The sequence below is a fragment of the Leucopleurus acutus genome (assembly GCF_964270905.1).
Source record: "Leucopleurus acutus genome assembly, chromosome: 9".
NCBI classification, from domain to species: domain Eukaryota; kingdom Metazoa; phylum Chordata; class Mammalia; order Artiodactyla; family Delphinidae; genus Leucopleurus; species Leucopleurus acutus.
The window spans coordinates 26,030,246-26,050,109 of NC_139144.1; the positions used below are offsets into that span (position 1 = coordinate 26,030,246).

The window sequence follows — 19,864 nt, forward strand, 5'->3', positions numbered from 1 at the left end:
CTGTTTTTCTTTCTCAAGATTGCTTTGGCAATTCGGGGTCTTTCATGTTTCCAGATAAATTTTAAAGTTTTTTGGTCTAGTTCTGTGAAAAATGCCATTGGTAAAAAATAGTTGATCGAAAGTGTTTTGAAAGTTACTGATTGAAAGTGTTTTAAAATATTCTGTAGACACTGTTCATTCTTTCATTCAACAAATGTTTATGAAGTGCGTGTGTTTGTCCAGTGGAGGGGATATAACATGGCCACAACAAAGTCTTTGCCTTTATGTTGTTTTAGGGATGGGGGAGGAGAGGAGATGAAATAACTATTGAGGATTCGGGGGGTGATAATTGCTACGAAGAGAAATAAAGCAAGATGGCGGGGATATACTAGTTTCCTAAAGCTGCTGTAACAAATTACCACAAACTAGTGGCATATAACAATGGAAATTTATTCTTTGATAGTTGAAGCTAGAAGTTTAAAATCAGTTTGTCAGCAGGACTGTGCCCCTTCTGAAGGCTCGAAAAAAGAATCCTCCCCTGCCTCTTCTTAGCTTCTGGTGGTTTTCAGCAGTCCTTGGTGTTCCCTGCCTTATGGTCATATCACTCCAGTCCTTGGCCTTCTTCCCTGTGTGGGTCTGGTTCCTCTTTGCTTATTAGTTCACCCCTCAGTTTCTCTCCTTCATCTTGCATTTTACTTTAGCAGCAAGGAGAACCAAGGTTGTACCTTGCATTCTTTGCTTGAAAATTTTCTCAGCTAAATCTAAATATCCAGGTTCATCTCTTACAAGTCCTACCTTACACCCAGCACTAGACTAGTTAAGCCAAGTTTTTGCCACTTTAAAACAAGGATTACCTTTTCTGCAGTGTCCAATAATATACTTCTCATTTCCTTCTGAGACCTCAACAAAAACATCTTTAACATTCATATATCTTTCAACATTGTGTTCATGATGATATATATCCATTCTCTAAGATAGAAGCTTTTCTACCATCCTCTTTACTTCCATCTAAGTCTCATCAAAATCACCTTTAATATCTGTATTTCTAACCAACTATCTTTCAAGACATTCTGGGCTTTTTCTGTCAAGTAACTCAAAATTCTTCCAGCCTTTCCCTATTACCCATTTCCAAAGCCACTTCCACAGTTTTGGGAATTAGTTTTACAGTATTACCCCACTCTGGCTACTAAAATTTGTGTCAGTCAGGGTTCTTGCAAGCAGCAGAACCAGTAGGTTCTGTGTATTTCAAGGAACTGGCTTAACGTGACTGTAGGTGCCAGCGAATTGGAAGTTTGTAGTGCGGGACAGCAGGCTCAGATAGAAACTGATGTTACAGTATTGAGGCAGAATCTTTTTTTTTCTTCTGGGAAACTTCAGTTTTTGCTCTGAAGGCCTTTCAACTCATTGCATGAGGGCTGCCCACATTATCAAGGATAATCTCCTTTACTGAAAATCAACTGACTATAGAAGTTAACCATAACCAGAAAATATCTTCACAGCAGCACCCAGATGAGTGTTTGATTAAATAGCTGCGTATGATCGCCTAGCCAAATTGACACATAAAACCAGCCACCAACAGAGGGATAATATGGGACAGCGTGGGTTTTGTTGTTGGTTTACATGGAGTGGTCAGGAAATACGTGACATTTGATCAGAGGAATTAGCTAAAATATATTATCTTTTTGGTAAAGTTGTCTTCAAATTGTGTTCCTTGGCAATTTAACAAATGGGCAATCGTTTTAATTTCTTTTGTTCTTGTTTGATCTTAATTACCAGCTGTCCTTTTTATATCTTACCCATTTTAGTGTGTAGTAGAATCATTTTGTTATATAGCATACTTAAACTTAATGAACAATTTACTAGCTAAACTGATAGAAAGAATGGCACTTAAATGATGATAAAAGTAACAATACTAGTCACTTTTGTAATGAGTACAGATCTTATGTACTCAGATTTGGTTTATAGGCCAAAACTGTCCTACAGGGAAAATTCTTTTTGCCTGAGAATTAAATAGGGACTATTTTAATTAGTGCAGTATCTAGATAAATGGAGCCTTTAAAAATGTACCAGTTTGCATAGTGTTTCCATTATGTAAGTGGTTATTTCTAGGTTGCATAACGTAATCTATGTGAATTTCAACTTGTGCTTAACTTAAACTCTTACAAGGAAAGGAGGAAGATTATTGTTTTTATACTGTTTGTGTTACTACCCTGTACAGTAACCTACAATGGTCTACTGTTGTGTATCATGTAAAAATTAGTTTTTTCAGTCCTAATTTTCAGACTGTTCAGTAGGCCATCCATTTATCTCATCTCATTTTTTTTTTTCTATACCATGGTTTTACTTTTTAATTTAGGCAGCTTGTTTGCCCCTGTTTAAATATGACTTGCTTGCCCAGCTTCTGTTACCTGGGATGGTTTCTCCTTTACATCTGCTGTATTGCTTCTGAGAGAAAACATTTTGTAGTTGGATGAGGGGACCATGTTCTCTGCCTCTAATGTTCTGTGACTTTAGCAAATTGAATATATTCTGTTATCTCTGCATTCTTATAGTGCTTCCCCTTCTTTTGTATTTGTTTTCATGTTCTGTTCTAAAGTGTTCTCATATGTTAATGAATGTGTTATTTTTTTTAGGGTATTTTGGGTTTTTGTTTTGTTTTACTGTGAGATAAAAACAAAATGGTTTAAAAACGAGCAGACTTTTTTTCCTTTGTGAAAATCAATTTGTGACATTATATTCCTCCCATAAAATCCGTTTCTCCTTTCTTTCCATCCCACATTCCCTATGCGATTTGGAGCTTTTTTGTTGATTTTTATAGAACTCCTCAGAGCCTCTGAACATTCAGCGTGATGTCAAACTCATTATTTTTCCTCTTACAGAATGTTTGATGTGGGAGGACAGAGATCTGAGAGGAAGAAATGGATTCATTGCTTTGAAGGAGTGACCGCCATCATCTTCTGTGTGGCACTGAGTGACTATGACCTGGTTCTAGCTGAAGATGAAGAAATGGCAAGTAGAACCACTTTTAAAGATTGAGCATGGCATATGAAGAGCTGGAGATGTTGCCAAGAATTTTTCTGTGAAAAATTCTTGAAGAATTCTTACTAATGCCTAAATTAATTGAAAGTTCAGGCTGTTTTCTCTAACTTTTGTTTAGTATATTTCCCTTTTAGAATACAAAGAACAGATGGATCCTGAAAAAAGGGAAAACACAAAAAGTTAATCTCACCTCAACCCTAGTTGCTTAATAACTAGGCATTTATGAGATCTGGTATCTACATACTAAATGAAAATAAAGTTAGTTCCATCATAGTCCAAGGCTTATTTTTCTTAACTTATTACTTCTGCCAGCTCAGTAATCCTTGATCTCTGTTATACTTTGCTACTGTCATGTAATTTTCAGATGTGTTTCAGTGTACCATTAATCTGGGGAAAATATTTTTAATTAGAAAAAAGCTATAAGTGTCAGTTTCTTTTATTAAAATAAGTTATATACAATTATCATGCAGTAGGTGTAGTGCACACGTTCATTTCTGTCATTCTGGCACTATAAAATATATTAGTGCCCTTTTTGGAACCACAGATACTGGAAGGGCAGGAAACAGGAATTGGAGGTTTCCTTCCCTCATATACCATTATATTTAGGGTATTGGGCTAATGGTGTTTCAGCTTTTTCAGTTTGATTTATTAATCTTTAGAAAACTCTACTTATCTTTTAATGGAAACTTCAATTGACTCTGTAATAATGAGGTCTCCTTTGAAACGTTTGCACTTTGCATTTCTAGATCGCAGGGTCCTGCAGCACAGTGACACGCTGCCGGCACTCAGCAAGTACTGGTTGAGTGATGAGTGATGTAGACACTCATCTTGCCTAAAATCAAAGTGTGTGCTTGTTCTTAAATGGCAAAAATATGTTTTTGTGGGATGTTACCTATTTTTCAGCTAAGTTCTATTGTATTACCATACTTTTTTTTCCACGCTCATTTTTTAAAAGTAATATTTCTTAAAATCCTTGCCATTATGACAAACTGGCTGTATTCTATTACAGAACCGAATGCATGAAAGCATGAAGTTGTTCGACAGCATATGTAACAACAAATGGTTTACAGATACATCTATTATACTTTTTCTAAACAAGAAGGATCTCTTCGAAGAAAAAATCAAAAAGAGCCCTCTCACTATATGCTATCCAGAATATGCAGGTATTTTACTTTCTGTAGATAACTTGTCAGCTCGTATATTTCTAAGTGAACGTTCCCCTAAGGCAAGATTTCAGTTGTCGATTTGAATCTTTTGGCTTAGTAATTCTTAACCTTTAAGAGAAATTATTTATCAAACTGCCTTCAAGCACAAGTAGTTCCTCGAGTTGTGGGTGAGATGATTGAAAATAACATTCATTTTAGGGAAAAGCTGTTAGATAATTTTCTATGATGACTCCAAGTCGTCATAAACTTACGGTATTGATTGGTTCATCCAGTTAACACATCTTATGTCAGGTATTGTGTGATGCACAATAAATAAAATGTGTCTCTGGTCACTGACTTAATGTCAAAGACAGAGGTACTCCTAAACAAACAAATACACAATAGCAGTGCAGCACACGAGTACAAAGGAACATGGATAGTAATTGGAAGGGGGAAAAAATTAGAAAGGAGTCTGTGAGTTAGCTAACTCCTCAGGGGAGTCGGGAAAGGTTTCACAAGAAATCCAGGCTTTGGTAATGAGACTGTTAGTGGTACTTTAATTTTACTACTGTGTAAAATGGTCTGCAGTGAGAAAAGGAGACCTGAGATGCAGTCCTGGCTTTTCCATAATTAGCTCTTTGATCTTGAACAAGGCAGTTAATGGGGTCTCACTACCCCATCTGTGAAATCAGAAGTTGGGCTAAAACATTGGTTAAGTTTAGTTCCTTGGAACACTTCCCTGGCTGCTATTGAAAGTGGGTGCAAGGAACAGTGATGCCCCCCACCCCCTGCCCCCCTCCACACTCAACTTCTCCCTCCCTAAGGCAGAGTAATTTAGCTTTCATCTGTTTTGCATATTGGGTTTCTGAATAAGGCTTTATTTTATTTTAATGAAGAAAGTTCGATGCCTAAAAAAAAAAGGTTGACTACCAATAGTTTATCTCATCTCTAAATCTAAACATTATGAAGCTTGGTTAATTTAGCTAATTGATACAAGTTACCCTCACTCCATCCTCATTGTTAAAAAAAAAAGGTCTCAAGAATGTTTTTGGTTGAAAAATGTGAAAGTGAAATATTACATTTATTGCATTATTTTTTTGACATCCTTATTGGAGTATAATTGCTTCACAATGCTGTTAGTTGCTGCTGTATAACAAAGTGAATCAGCTATACGTATACATCTATCCCCATATCCCCTCCCTCTTGCGTCTCCCTCCCACCCTCCCTATCCCATCCCTTTAGGAGGTCACAAAGCACTGAGCTGACCTCCCTGTGCTATGCGGCTGCTTCCCACTAGCTATCTATTTTACATTTGGTGGTGTATATATGTCCATGCCACTCTCTCACTTCGTCCCAACTTACCCCTCCCCCTCCCTGTGTCCTCAAGTCCATTTTCTACAGCTGCATCTTTATTCCTGTCCTGTTCCCAGGTTCTTCAAAACCACTTTTTTTTGTTTAGTTTTTTAGATTCCATACATATGTGTTAGCATACAATATTTGTATTTCACTTTCTGACTTGCTTCACTCTGTATGACAGACGCTAGGTCCATCCACCTCATTACAGACAACTCAGTTTCATTTCTTTGTATGGCTGAGTAATATTCCATTGTATATATGTGCCACATCTTCTTTATCCATTCATCTGTCGATGGACACTTAGGTTGCTTCCATGTCTTGGCTATTGTAAGTAGAGCCACAGTGAACATTGTGGTACATGACTCTTTTTGAATTATGGTTTTCTCAGGGTATATGCCAGGTAGTGGGATTGCTGGGTCGTATGGTAGTCCTATTTTTAGTTTTTTAAGGAACCTCCATACTGTTCTCCATAGTGGCTGCACCAACTTACACTCCCACCAACAGTGCAAGAGGGTTCCCTTTTCTCCACACCCTCTCCAGCATTTACTCTTTGTAGATTTTTTGATGATGGCCAATCTGACTGGTGTGAGGTGATACCTCATTGTAGTTTCGATTTGTGTTTCTCTAATGATTAGTGGTGTTGAGCATCCTTTCATGTGTTTGTTGGCCATCTGTATATCTTCTTTGGAGAAATGTCTGTTTAGGTCTTCTGCCCATTTTTGGATTGGGTTGGTTTTTTTTGGTATTGAGCTGCATGAGCTGCTTGTATGTTTTGGAGATTAATCCTTTGTCAGTTGCTTCGTTTGCAAATATTTTCTCCCATTCTGAGGGTTGTCTTTTCGTCTTGTTTATGGTTTCCTTTGCTGTGCAAAAGCTTTGAAGTTTCATTAGGTCCCATTTGTTTATTTTTGTTTTTATTTCCATTTCTCTAGGAGGTGGGTCAGAAAGGATCTTGCTGTGATTTATGTCATAGAGTGTTCTGCCTGTGCTTTCCTCTAAGAGTTTTATAGTGTCTGGCCTTACATTTAGGTAAGGGGTTTCTCTGGATCTTTTGTGTTTCCATACAAATTGTGAAAGTTTTTGTTCTACTTCTGTGAAAAATGCCGTTGGTAGTTTGATAGGGATTGTACTGAATCTGTTGATTGCTGTGGGTAGCCTAGTCATTTTCAGTGTTGATTCTTGCAATCCAAGAACGTGGTATATCTCTCATATCTCGCCATCTGTTCGTATCATCTTTAATTTGTTTCATCAGTGTCTTATAATTTTCTGCATACAGGTCTTTTGTCTCCTTAGGTAGGTTTATTCCTAGGTATTTTATTCTTTTTGTTGCAGTGGTAAATGGGAGTGTTTCCTTAATTTCTCTTTCAGATTTTTCATCATGAGTGTATAGGAATGCCAGAGATTCCTGTGCATTAATTTTGTATCCTGCTACTTTACCAAATTCATTGATTAGCTCTAGTAGTTTTCTGGTAGCATTTTTAGGATTCTCTATGTATAGTATCATGTCATCTGCAAACAGTGACAGTTTAACTTCTTTTCTGGTCTGGATTCCTTTTTCTTTTCTGATTGCTGCGGCTAAAACTTCCAAAACTATGTTGAATAATAGTGGTGAGAGTGCACAACCTTGTCTTGTTCCTGATCTCAGAGGAAATGGTTTCAGTTTTTCACCATTGAGAACGATGTTGGCTGTGGGTTTGTCATATATGGCTTTTATTATGTTGAGGTAGGTTCTCTCCTGGCTACTTTCTGGAGAGATTTTATCATAACTTTGTGTTGAATTTTGTCACAAGCTTTTTCTGCATCTATTGAGATTATCATATGGTTTTTCTCCTTCAGTTTGTTAATATGGTTATCACATTGATTGACTTGCGTATATTGAAGAACCCTTGCATCTCTGGGATAAATCCCACTTGATCATGGTGTATGATCCTTTTAATGTGCTGCTGGATTCTGTTTGCTAGTATTTCGTTGAGGATTTTTACGTCTGTGTTCATCACTGATATTGGCCTGTAGTTTTCTTTTTTCATGACACCTTTGTGTGGTTTTGGTATCAGGGTGATGGCGGCCTCATAGAATGAGTTTGGGAGTGTTCCTCCCTTTGCTATCTTTTGGAAGAGTTTGAGAGGATAGGTGTTAGCTCTTCTCTAAATGTTTGATAGAATTTGCCTGTGAAGCCATCTGATCCTGGGCTTTGGTTTGTTGGAATATTTTTTATCACAGTTTCAATTTCAGTGCTTGTGATTGGTCTGTTTTTATTTTCTATTTCTTTCTGGTTGTCTCAGAAGGTTGTGCTCTTCTAAGAATGTGTCCATTTCTTCCAGGTTGTCCCTTTTATTGGCATAGAGTTGCTTGTAATCTCTCATGATCCTTTGTATTTCTGCAGTGTCAGTTGTTACTTCTCCTTTTTCTTTTCTAATTCTGTTGATTTGAGTCTTCTTTTTTTTTCTTGATGAGTCTGGCTAATGGTTTATCAATTTTGTTTTTCTTCTCAAAGAACCAGCTTTTAGTTCGATTGGTCTTTCTGTTTCATTTCTTTTTCATTTAAGTCTGATCTTTATGATTTCTTTGCTTCTGCTAACTTCGGGGGTTTTTTGCTTTGTTTCTCTAATTGCTTTAGGTATAAGGTTAGGTTGTTTATTTGAGATGTTTATTGTTTCTTGAGGTGGGATTGTATTGCTATAAATTTCCCTCTTAGAACTGCTTTTGCTGCATCCCATAGGTTTTGGGTCATTGTGTTTTCATTGCCATTTGTTTCTAGGGTTTTTTCTTTTTTTGCGGTACGCGGGCCTGTTACTGCTGCGGCCCCTCCCGTTGCGGAGCACAGGCTCCGGACGTGCAGGCTCAGCGGCCATGGCTCACGGGCCCAGCCGCTGCGCGGCATGTGGGATCCTCCCAGACCAGGGCACGAACCCGTGTCCCCTGCATCGGCAGGCAGACTCCCAACCACTGCGCCACCAGGGAAGCCCTCTAGGTGTTTTTTGATTTCAGTGATCTCTTGGCAATTTAGTATTGTACTGTTTAGCCTCCGTGTGTTTGTATTTTTTACCGACTTTTTCCTGTAATTGATATCTAGTCTCATAGCATTGTGGTTGGAAAAGATACTTGATACGATTTCAGTTTTCTTAAATTTACCAAGGCTTGATTTGTGACCCAGGATATGATCTATCCTGGAGAATGTTCCATGAGCACGTGAGAAGAAAGTGTATTCTGTTGTTTCTGGATGGAATGTCCTAGAAATATCAAGTCTATCTTGTTTAATGTGTCATTTAAAGCTTGTGTTTCCTTATTTATTTTCTTTTTGGGTGATCTGGCCATTGGTGAAAGTGTGGTGTTGAAGTCCCCTACTATGAATGTGTTACTGTCGATTTCCCCTTTTATGGCTGTTAGCATTTGCCTTATGTATTGAGGTGCTCCTGTGTTGGGTGCATAAATATTCACCATTGTTGTATCTTCTTCTTGGATTGAGCCCTTGATCATTATGTAGTGTCCTTCCTTGTCTCTTATAACATTCTTTATTTTAAAGTCTCTTTTGTCTGATATGAGAATTGCTACTCCAGCTTTCTTTTGATTTCCATTTGTGTGGAATATCTTTTTCCATCCCCTCACTTTCAGTCTGTATGTATCCCTGGGTCTGAAGTGGGTCTCTTGTAGACAACATATATACGGGTCTTGTTTTTGTATCCATTCAGCCAGTCTGTGCCTTTTGGTTGGAGCATTTAATCTGCTTACCTTTAAGGTAATTATCGATATGTATGTTCCTATTTGCATTTTCTTATTTGTTTGGGTTTGTTATTGTAGATGTTTTCCTTGTGTTTCCTGCCTAGAGAAGTTCCTTTAGCATTTGTTTTAAAGCTGGTTTGGTTGTGCTGAATTCTCTTAGCTTTTGCTTGTCTGTAAAGGGTTTAATTTCTCTGTCAAATCTGAATGAGATCCTTGCTGGCTAGAGTAATCTTGGTTGTAGGTTTTTCCCTTTCATCCCTTTCAATATGTCTTGCCACTCCCTTCTGGCTTGCAGCGTTTCTGCTGAAAGATCAGCTATTAACCTTATGGGGATTCCTTTGTGTTATTTGTTGCTTTTCCCTTACTGCTTTTAATATGTTTTCTTTGTATTTAATTTTTGACAGTTTGATTAATATGTGTCTTGGCATGTTTCTCTTTGGATTTATCCTGTATGGGACTCTCTGTGCTTCCTGGACTTGACTGACTATTTCCTTTCCCATGTTAGGGAAGTTTTCAACTATCATCTCTTCAAATATTTTCTCAGACCCTTTCTTTTTCTCTTCTTCTGGGACCCCTGTAATTCGAATGTTGGTGTGTTTAATGTTGTCCCAGAGGTCTCTGAGATTGTCCTCAATTCTCTTCATTCTTATTTCTTTATTCTGCTCTGCAATAGTTATTTCCACTATGTTATCTTCCAGGTCACTTATCTGTTCTTCTGCCTCAATCATTCTGCTATTGATTCCTTCTGGAGTATTTTTAATTTCAGTAATTGTGTTGTTCATCCCTGTTTGTGTGCTCTTTAGTTCTTGTAGATCCTTGTTAAATGTTTCTTGTATTTTCTCCATTCTATTTCCAAGATTTTGGATCATCTTTCCTATCATTACTCTGCATTCTTTTTCAGGTAGACTGCCTATTTCCTCTTCATTTGTTTAGTCTGGTGGGTTTTTATCTTGCTCCTTCATCTGCTGTGTGTTTCTCTGTCTTCTCATTTTGTTTAACTTACTGTGTTTGGGGTCTCCTTTTTGCAGACTGCAGGTTCGTAGTTCCTGTTGTTTTTGGTGTCTGCCCCCACTGGGTGAGGTTGGTTCAGTGGGTTGTGTAGGCTTCCTGGTGGAGGGGACTGGTGCCTGTGTTCTGGTGGGAGGGGCGGCGTACGGTGGTGTGTTTTTGGATATCTGTGAACTTAGTAGATTTTAGGCAGCCTGTCTGCTAACGGGTGGGGTTGTGTTCCTGTCTTGCTAGTTGATTGGCATGGGTCATCCAGCATTGGAACTTGCTGGCCTTTGGGTGGAGTTGAGATGGAGATCTCTGGCTTGCTGGCTGTTGGGTGGATGTGGGTCTTAGCGTTGAGACGGAGATCTTTGGGAGACCTCTCGCTGATTGATATATTACATGGGGCCAGGAGGTCTCTGTGGTCCAATGTCCTGAACTCGGCTCTCCCACCTCAGCGGCTCAGGCCGGCCTGCAGGCCCAGGCACCAAGTCCCTGTCAGCCACACGGAGACAAATGGCATCTTGATGCTGCGATGCTGAGTGTAGTTCCAGGGGAAGGAGCTTGCTGGTGCTACTCTTGCTGCTCCGGGTGACCGCTGCCTGTTAACAGCTCCACTAAGCCTGAGGGTCTACAAGCTGCAGGAAGATGAGACCACCCAGGGCAGCCTTCAAGCCGTGATTCTTGCCACGATCCCTGCTGTTGCTGTCATGGAATCCGGCTTCCCCCACTGCTGCCCAAGTTGCAGGAATTTGTTTCATTATGAACAAAATTTGTCAATTTTGTATTCAGTACATTGTACTGCCTTTTCACAGGCAGTGTTAAAACAACCATATGATATCAGTGCTTTCACATCCCACTTATGTAGGTGAGAGCACTGTGATTTAATGAAGCAATAGAGTCCAAATCCAGACCCAAGTCTGTTGCACTCCTGCATCCAGGACATTAACAACCAGAATACATTTAATTATATATTTTCAATGGAGGCAAAGCAGGAGGGTCTCCCATCAGTATGATCCTCCTCTCATTACTACAGCCCTTTCTATGTATCGCAAAGTTATACTTTGAAATAACTGCACAGAATTAACTTAGTTTTGTTTTCTTTTTGAAAGTCAGTGTCCTAAGTCACCTTATTCAGAAACATTTTTCATCCTTTATAGGAATAAAATTATTTATAGTTCTAATTCCAAGATTGAAGTTACCCAGAATCAAGGTGGCTCCGTTTGGCCTTTGCCTGTCTTTCAGTTCATCTTTGTCATTTTCTATTGTGAAGTAGCCCTTTTGTGCTAATATTATCAGAGGACCCAAATCAATCCTCAGATATTACATACTTACAGGGATGTTTAGAGCAGCCAAGAAGATGGTTGTTAGCTCTTTTTTTTGCCAGGTATGCATTGTGTTCAAAATGTTTCTCGTATGTTGTCAAGTTAATAAGAATCACCGATCTCAGGCTCTGTGAGCAAGGAGAGTATTACATAATTCTTTCATAGTCCCAGTGTTAAGACTATAATTAAAAACTTCATTGCACACGCTAAGTATTGATGCTGTCAGCTCTTGTTGCACCCTCAACTCTTAATCCCTGTGGCTATGTTTGCTATAGGAGAACCCATTGTAGCCTCCAGACTACTCACTTGACTGATCCCCTACCTCTCTCTGCTCCTGTCTTCTCCTCTTTTTATCTATTTACATTTTGGCATTTCACCAGATTCCATCTGTAGTCTTATAATCTTCTAGCACTCCATTCTTTCCTAGTCATATTTATTCTCAGCATGATAAATTCAGTTGTCAACTCTAATTTCTCTGTTGAGACTCAGGCTTGCATTTCCAACTGCTTGTTGAATCTGTCCATGTGTCTTAGCACCTGAGACTCCAACTGAATTCATGTTATTTTTTTTTATTCAAATCTCCTTTAGCTCTCTTTGAATTATATCACCAGGCACCCAGTTCTCCAGTATTGAACCAGATTATCATCTGTACTTAACCTTTATTCAAGACAGTTCTATCACGTTAGAAAAGATCTGTCAGCTTCCCCCTAGTCATTCTTTTCCAAAACTTAAAATCAAGTTGAGGAATGTATCTTGTAGTTCCAGGGATTCAGTAATCTAACTAGCTGCCCACAATAGCTACAGCAAATTGAGCCATGCACTCAGGGCAAGCTGTTTTCTCAAAACATGTTTTTAATTTAGAGGTTGTATTAGCTTCTGTGAGTCAAGAAGACATTGTTTATTGCTTTAGAATTTCAAAGTACCAACCTTATTATGATTTAATAAGTTAAAATTTGATTTGTAGAGTATATGGTTGTCTGCTAGCAACTTAAGAGATAAAATTTAAACTTATTTTGACAACTTAGAGAAAATGGAAAAAATTCACAGAAACTTACAACCTACCAAGTTTGAATCATGAAGAAATAGAAAATCTGAACAGCCTGTGTTAGTAAGGAGATTGAATCAGTAATCAGAAACCTCCCAATAAACAAAGTTCATGACCAGATGGCTTTACTGGTGAATTCTACTAAACACAAAAGAATTAATTGTTAGCAGTCCTTCTTAAACTCTTCCAAAATTGGAGGCATTCTCTCCTTTTCCATAACTCATTTTACCAGGCCACCATTACCCTGTTACCAAAACCAGGCAAGTATGCCACAAGAAAAGAAAATTACAGGCCAATATCCCTGATAAACATAAATGCAAAAATCTTCAACAAAATATTAGCAAACTGAATTCAGCAGTACATTAAAAGGATCATTACACCACAACTATGTGAGATTTATTCCGAGGATGCAAGCATATAGTTCACTGTCTGCAAAACAAAATGAAGGCTAAAAATCACACGATCATCTCAACAGATGCAAAAAAAAAAAAAAGCATTTGACAAAATTCAACATCCATTTAGCATAAAAACTCAACAAAATGGGTACAGAGGGAATGTACCTCAATATAATAAAGGCCTATAGCTGACATCATACTCAACAGTAAAAAGTTGAAAGCTTTTCCTCTAAGATGGGGAATAAGACAAGGTTTCCCAGTCTCACCACTTTCATTCAACATAGTATTTACAAGTCCTATCACTGCAGTTTAAGCAAGAAAAAGAAAAGGCATCCAAATCAGAAAGCAAGAAGTAGAACTGTCACTATTTGCACGAGACATGGTATTATACATAGAAAGTCTCAGATTCACAAAAAAACTTAAAACGCATAATCAGTGAATTTAGTAAAGTTGCATGATACAAAATCAGTATACAAAAATCTGTAACACTAGTAATGAACTATAAGAAAAACTGAAACAGTCAGATTTACAGTTGCATTAAAAGAACAAAATTTCTAGGAATAAATTTAACCAAGGAGAGGAAAAGCCTGTACACTGAAAACTAAAACATAGATGAAAGAAATTGAAGAAGATACACATAAATGGAAAGATATTCCACGCCCATGGATTGGAGGAATATTAATATTGTTAAAAAGGTCCGTACTACCTAAAGTTGTCTAACAGTGTCAGTGCAATCCCTTTCAAAATTCTAATGGCATTTTTCACAGAAAGAGAATAGTCCTAAAATTCTGAATCACAAAAGACTCCAAAAGCTAAAGCAATCTTGAGAAAGAAGAACAAAGCTGGAGGCACTGTGCACCCTAATTTCCAACTATATTACACAGCTACAGTAATGAAAACAGTGTGGTATTGGCATAAAAAACAGACACATATATCTGAGGAACAGAATAGAGAGCCCAGAAGTAAACCCATGTATACATGATCAAGTAATTTATGACAGATGACCCAAGAATATACAACGGGGAAAGAAGTCTCTTCAGTAAATGGTGTCAGGAAAACTGGACCAGCCACATGCTAAAGAATGAAACTGGACTGCTTTCTCCACCATACACAAAAATAAACCCAAACAGATTAAAGACTCGAACGTGAGACCTCAAACCCTTGAATGTAAGACCTGAAACCATAAAACTCCTAGAAGAAAACACAGGCAGTAAGCTTGACAGTCGTGATTTTTTTTTTTAAGTTTGACACCAAAAGCAAAGGCAACAAAAGCAAAAATAAGTTGGGTGATATCATCAAACTAAAAAGCTTCTGCACAGCAAAGGAAACCATCAACAAAATAAAAATGCAGCCTAAGGAATGGGAGAAAATATTTGCAAAACATTTATCTGATAAGGGGTTAATATCCAAAATGTACAGTCATCCCTCAGTATCCTTGGGAGATTGGTCTCAGGACCTGCCATAGATACCAAAATCTACGGATGCTCAAGTCCCTTACATAAAGTGGCATAGTACAGTTGGTCCTCCATGTTCGCTGGTTATAAACCCACAGATACAGAGGGCCAGCTGTATAAAGAACTCATACAAGTCAGGAACAAAAACACAATTTCACTATTAAAATGGACAGAGGATCTGAATAGACATTTTTCCAAAGAAGACATACCAGTGGCCGACATGTCCGTGAAAAGGTGCTCAACATCACTAACAACCAGGGAAACGCAAATCAAAACCACAGTGAGCTATCACCTCACACCCATGAGAATGGCCGTTATCATAAAGAAAAGAAATGCCAAACGTTGGTAAAGACGTAGAAAAACAGGAACCCTTGTACCCTATTGCTGGGAATGTAAATTGGTGCAGCCATTATGGAAAACAATATGGAGATTCCTCAATAAATTAAAAATAGAACTACCATATGACTCAGCAATTCCACTTCTGGGTATTTATTTGAAGAAAATGAAAACACTCTCTGGAAAAGATACATGCACGTCTCTGTTCATTGCAGCATTACTTAGAGTAGCCAAGCTATGAAAACAGCTGGTGAAGTACAGGGGAGGGAAAGCACTGCAGTAACACAGGTGGTACTTTGAATACAGGTTTCCTCCTGACATGGAGTGAGCCTCACATGTGGAACAGAGGGTCTTAGAATGGCTTTACCAAGCAGGCTGGGTAACAGAGGACCTTGAAGTCCAGGCATATAATTTTGTGTTATTACTGCAAGAGGCAGAATTAAGAGTTTTTTTCAAAGGAACATTTTATTAAAGTATCATATGTATACATATATGAACTATAGAGATAAAGTATATAGATACTCACATACTTAGCACAAATGTGAAACTTACTGAATTTTAAGAAGTGAAAACACTGATAATATGCACCATTCAGGTCAAGAAATAGAACATTTCCAGGTCCCCAGAAACCCTGTCATGCCCCTCCCCAGTCTTAACTGATCCACTTCCATCCACCCACCTACTCACACAAAGAGTTAACCACTATTATGACTTCTGTCTTCATCGATTAATTTTGATTGTTTCCAAACTTGTTTGCTAAACATTAGTTGTTTACAGTATATACTGTTTTGTGTCTGCCTTCATTTGTTCAACAGTATGTTTATGAAGCTCATCTATAGTATTGTGTGTAGCAGTAGTTCTTTTATTCTCATTTCTCTATGGCAGCTCATTGTATGAATATATACCAGGATTTAGTAGCCAGTCTACAGTTAATGAACTTTTGGGTTGTTTCCTAAAGTAGAAGTTCTGCTGTTAACAGTCTTTATGTGTCTTCTAGTGAACATATGTATATAGTTCTGTCAAGGACACAACTGGAAAACTGAACTCTTGGGTCACAGAGCATGTGTGATTATCTTTAGATACTGCCAAGTATCAAAGTGTTGTACTCAGGAGTCTTCAGTCACCTGAAAGCAGAAGTGTGTCATTCACTTTTTTGTAACCTCATAGGCATAAACCACATTGTAGACCCTTGTACAGTTTTTGAATACAAAAATTGAGAAATGCTAATTAATGTATATATAGGAAGGGGAATAAAAAATACCGATCAGCATCGGCCAACATTTCTTGATCCAGCCACTAGGCTTAGAAGTGAAATAGTGTGCTGCCACCATGTTAGGATGTAGAGTATAAGGGGTTAGAAAAAAAGGGCTCTGACAGTTGGAGATTGAGGCAGGAACAAAGATCATGGGGAACATTGAATACCATGCTTTTTTGTTTTTAAGGGTAACCTATAGTCATTACGGGGTGATTAACATTGGGTATTCTTCACTTAGAAGAAATAGTTTATCTTAGTCTCGAAGGGCAAAGACGATTATAGAGTCCACATATTTTACACATAAGAAACTGATGTCAGTATTTTAAGGTCCATGTTGCTTAGTGGTATACTCATTTTAACTTCGCCTTATGTTTCTTTCCTTTTCCCGTATCAGGCTCAAACACGTATGAAGAGGCAGCTGCATATATTCAATGTCAGTTTGAAGACCTCAATAAAAGAAAGGACACGAAGGAAATATACACCCACTTCACATGTGCCACAGATACCAAGAATGTGCAGTTTGTCTTTGATGCTGTAACAGATGTCATCATAAAAAATAATCTAAAAGATTGTGGTCTCTTCTGAGTTTTGCAGTAAATGGTAAAATGCATTTTCAAACCAAATGAGTACTTATATGTGGATCTCTCTACACTAGAGTCTTGCAGCAACACAGAATGTAGTATATGGGAAATGCATCTGGGACCTGACCAAAATTGGTTTTTTGTTTTTTTTTTTTTTTTTAACTGGAAGTAATGGAAGGTCCTTTCTTAAATGTGAGAGGTGGTCCCGCAGTGTGAAACTAAGGGCAGTGTTAAAGCTGGACTCTAGTGTACTGATGACTTCTGTGTAAGTGTAAATATGCAAATGTATGTATACATGTATTTATGACTTTAGTTTTCCACATTACTTTTAGGTATTAAGAGTGGCAACTTATGATTTTAGCGTGATGGCTTGGGAAATAACAGAAATATTAAGTACTTTGTACTGAAAGACTATTATGTTTGCCAGTTTTAAACAGCTTTATTTATGTTCATATCCTGTAAATTTTTAAGTACAGTCATTAATATTAGGACACATTGCAGCCCTGTCTTGATTATATGTATACTTGTAATCATAAAAATGTTATTTGTACAAACACTGCACAGACTATTTTAATAACATGATTTGTTCTTTAAATTTAATGTTTCATTGAAACGTTCTTGAAGTGGAGGAGTATACCTTGCCTTTGGCTCAGTTAAACATTGTATGCATTTCAGTTTTTCTTTTAAGAATGCATGCTAATCTGATTCTACATTAGATTTGGTTTGAAAACAAATTTCAGATTTTTGAGGATATACTTACAGACTTATTATAAATTCTTAATTTTTATTGGGTTGGTTTGTTTTCACTTTGAATTTTAATATTTGGATGGTATTCATGCATTGCCTTAAAGGTGATGCCAGATTTTTATACACTTATTTATAACTAAGTTTAGGTGGGTGTGAGAGCATTTTTGTGGGTAAAAAATAAGTTAGCATAATGAATTTTGAGACATTCATTTGCGTATTTCCTTTGGGAAATCCCTTGTACCTACTATACATGATAGCTCCTTGTTTAGAAGATAACAAGAAAGATCTTTGAATATTCTGCTGATGATAAAATGCAAGCTTTAAATTCATATATGTAAGTAACTAGTTTCAAATTTAATTATCACGCTATGTTAAAATTACTTTTTTCCCTTAGATTATTCAAATTGCCTCCACTTGCCTGAGTTTGTATTATTTCTTTTTAAACTGTGCTATTATTTCTGAGAATGAAATGGGCAATTACACTTAGAAAATGAGTAGCAGGATTTAATTAAGTCAGTGATTGTGTGTATCCTCAAGTTAAGTGTTACATTTCTGCTAGATACTGAATTTTGATAGTCATTTTTAATTATTCATGGTGTGTCTCTATGACCTTGTTTCAGCAAAGTGAATAGCATTCCATACCCTACTTCTCTTTTTTACTCATCTTGAAAAAGTTAGTCTTTCAGTGAGCTTCATGGGTAAGTAGTTTCTAAATTTAGTTGTGTGCTCTCATTCTGTTGAAGTCTCTTTGTGGTTGTGTGTGTGTGTGTGCGCGCGCGCGCGTGTGTATAACCGTTTCATTTTGGGGATTTGTTTTTCTTCTCTGTAATGTAGAGAAATTCAAAAATTTCTTAACAAAATTCTTCAAATGTGTTAGTTTAGATTCTTTATGTGCCTTTGAGGAAAGATATGTTTTCATTAATTTTATGGATGGAAGACCGGTTGTATTCATATTATGAAGCTATGTATGAAGTTCAACTATCCTGTAAGTCAATTTGAATCATGAGAAATAAGTTTAAAACGCCACAAGAAGCACATACTGGTGACCATAATTGATGAATTCCTGAACTTTAGTCTGTGTAATTGTGTTACTAATAAAACCTAATAAATTTGAATTTTTAAAATTTTACAAACCTGTTGGCTAATACATGTTTTGCATTAGCATTTAAGTATCAGTCTATTGTGTGTTCATTTCTTCTTTCTCTGTGTTGTCCTTCTGCAATTTCATCTACTCCAGAAGCTTGAGTTTTCCCTGCCCCAAGTTTCCTCATGAGATGTGGTGCCCCATTGGGAATTGCCTGCTTGATGCCCCCTTCTGAGAAGTGACTGCCTGCTCCAATTCAGTATGTGCAAACCAAATTCATCATTTTCCCTGCCAACAAGTTCTCACCCTCTGACTTCGTCATTGCACCATCATTCATTTAATCCCTCAGTGGGGAATTTTTCCGCCACATAAGTCACCATTTGCTCACAAGTCCACTTTCCCAGTGCCTCGCATGTGTCTTTTGTTTGTTTTCTCTTTGCCATTCCCACTACCACCTACTGAATTCAGGTCTTTGCTTAACTTCCACTTAAAATGGCTTATTACATTCCCCACTTCCAGTTTCTCCCTTCTTTAATCCAGGTTACTTATCCTAATCTAGAACTCTGGCTGCGTTATTTTCTGTGCGTTGGCTCTGACTTGTCAATAGAGTGAAATCTAACTTAGCCTTCCATTCCAGGCTCTTCATCATCTGAGCCCACTTCACTGCGTCCCCTCTCTCTCCCTCACATTCTAATAATACTTCGTGCATAGCCTGGGCTTTCCTTCAAGTATTGTACCACATACTACCTGAAATATGCTCAAAACAATACCTGGAACATGGGAAATGTTCATTCAGGTCTGTTAATGTTGTTATTTTTATTTCTTAGCACTTTTGTTTGTGGTCTCTTTTTTATTTTTATTTTTTTTGAGGTACACGGGCCTCTCACTGTTGTGGCCTCTCCCGTTGCGGAGCACAGGCTCAACGGCCATGGCTCACGGGCCCAGCCGCTCCGCGGCATGTGGGATCTTCCCGGACTGGGGCATGAACCCGTGTCCCCTGCATCAGCAGGCGGACTCTCAACCACTGCGCCACCAGGGAAGCCCTGTGGTCTCTTTTTTAGATCAACTGGCATCTGTTCTTCAGCCCACCCTCCTGGGAACGGCATGGTTCTGATAGGGCTGCCAATCACAGTGCTTACCTCCCTGGACTGGGGAATCACTGGGCGAGCACCCCAGCTGAACCAATCACACAGTCCTAGTTCCCATTCCCAAAGTTCCTAAAGCTCTTCTGGTTTCTAAAATCCCCTTCCATCTATTTCAGTACCCTTCTAAAAAATACTTTCATGCTTCATCTCATTCATTCAGTTTCAATCTTTTCTCCCCCAAAATCCTATACTATACAAAATACTATACTATACAAAATCCTATACTATACAAAATCCTATACTATACAAAATCTACTATCTATCTATC

General features: G+C 37.8%; 1 protein-coding gene across 2 annotated transcripts in view; it reads left to right on the forward strand.

The window, feature by feature from the left end:
* Nucleotides 1-18,463, forward strand: part of GNAI1 (G protein subunit alpha i1) — an 88,068-nt gene extending 69,605 nt beyond the window's left edge. For both annotated transcript variants that reach the window (XM_082846655.1, XM_082846656.1), the window contains 3 exons: nt 2,859-2,988; nt 4,028-4,181; nt 16,434-18,463. In XM_082846655.1, the coding sequence (XP_082702781.1) occupies nt 2,859-2,988; nt 4,028-4,181; nt 16,434-16,624 (475 nt within the window). In that variant the 3' untranslated portion in view covers nt 16,625-18,463. The remainder of the gene's footprint in view (nt 1-2,858; nt 2,989-4,027; nt 4,182-16,433) is intronic.
* Nucleotides 18,464-19,864: the final 1,401 nt, after the last annotated feature.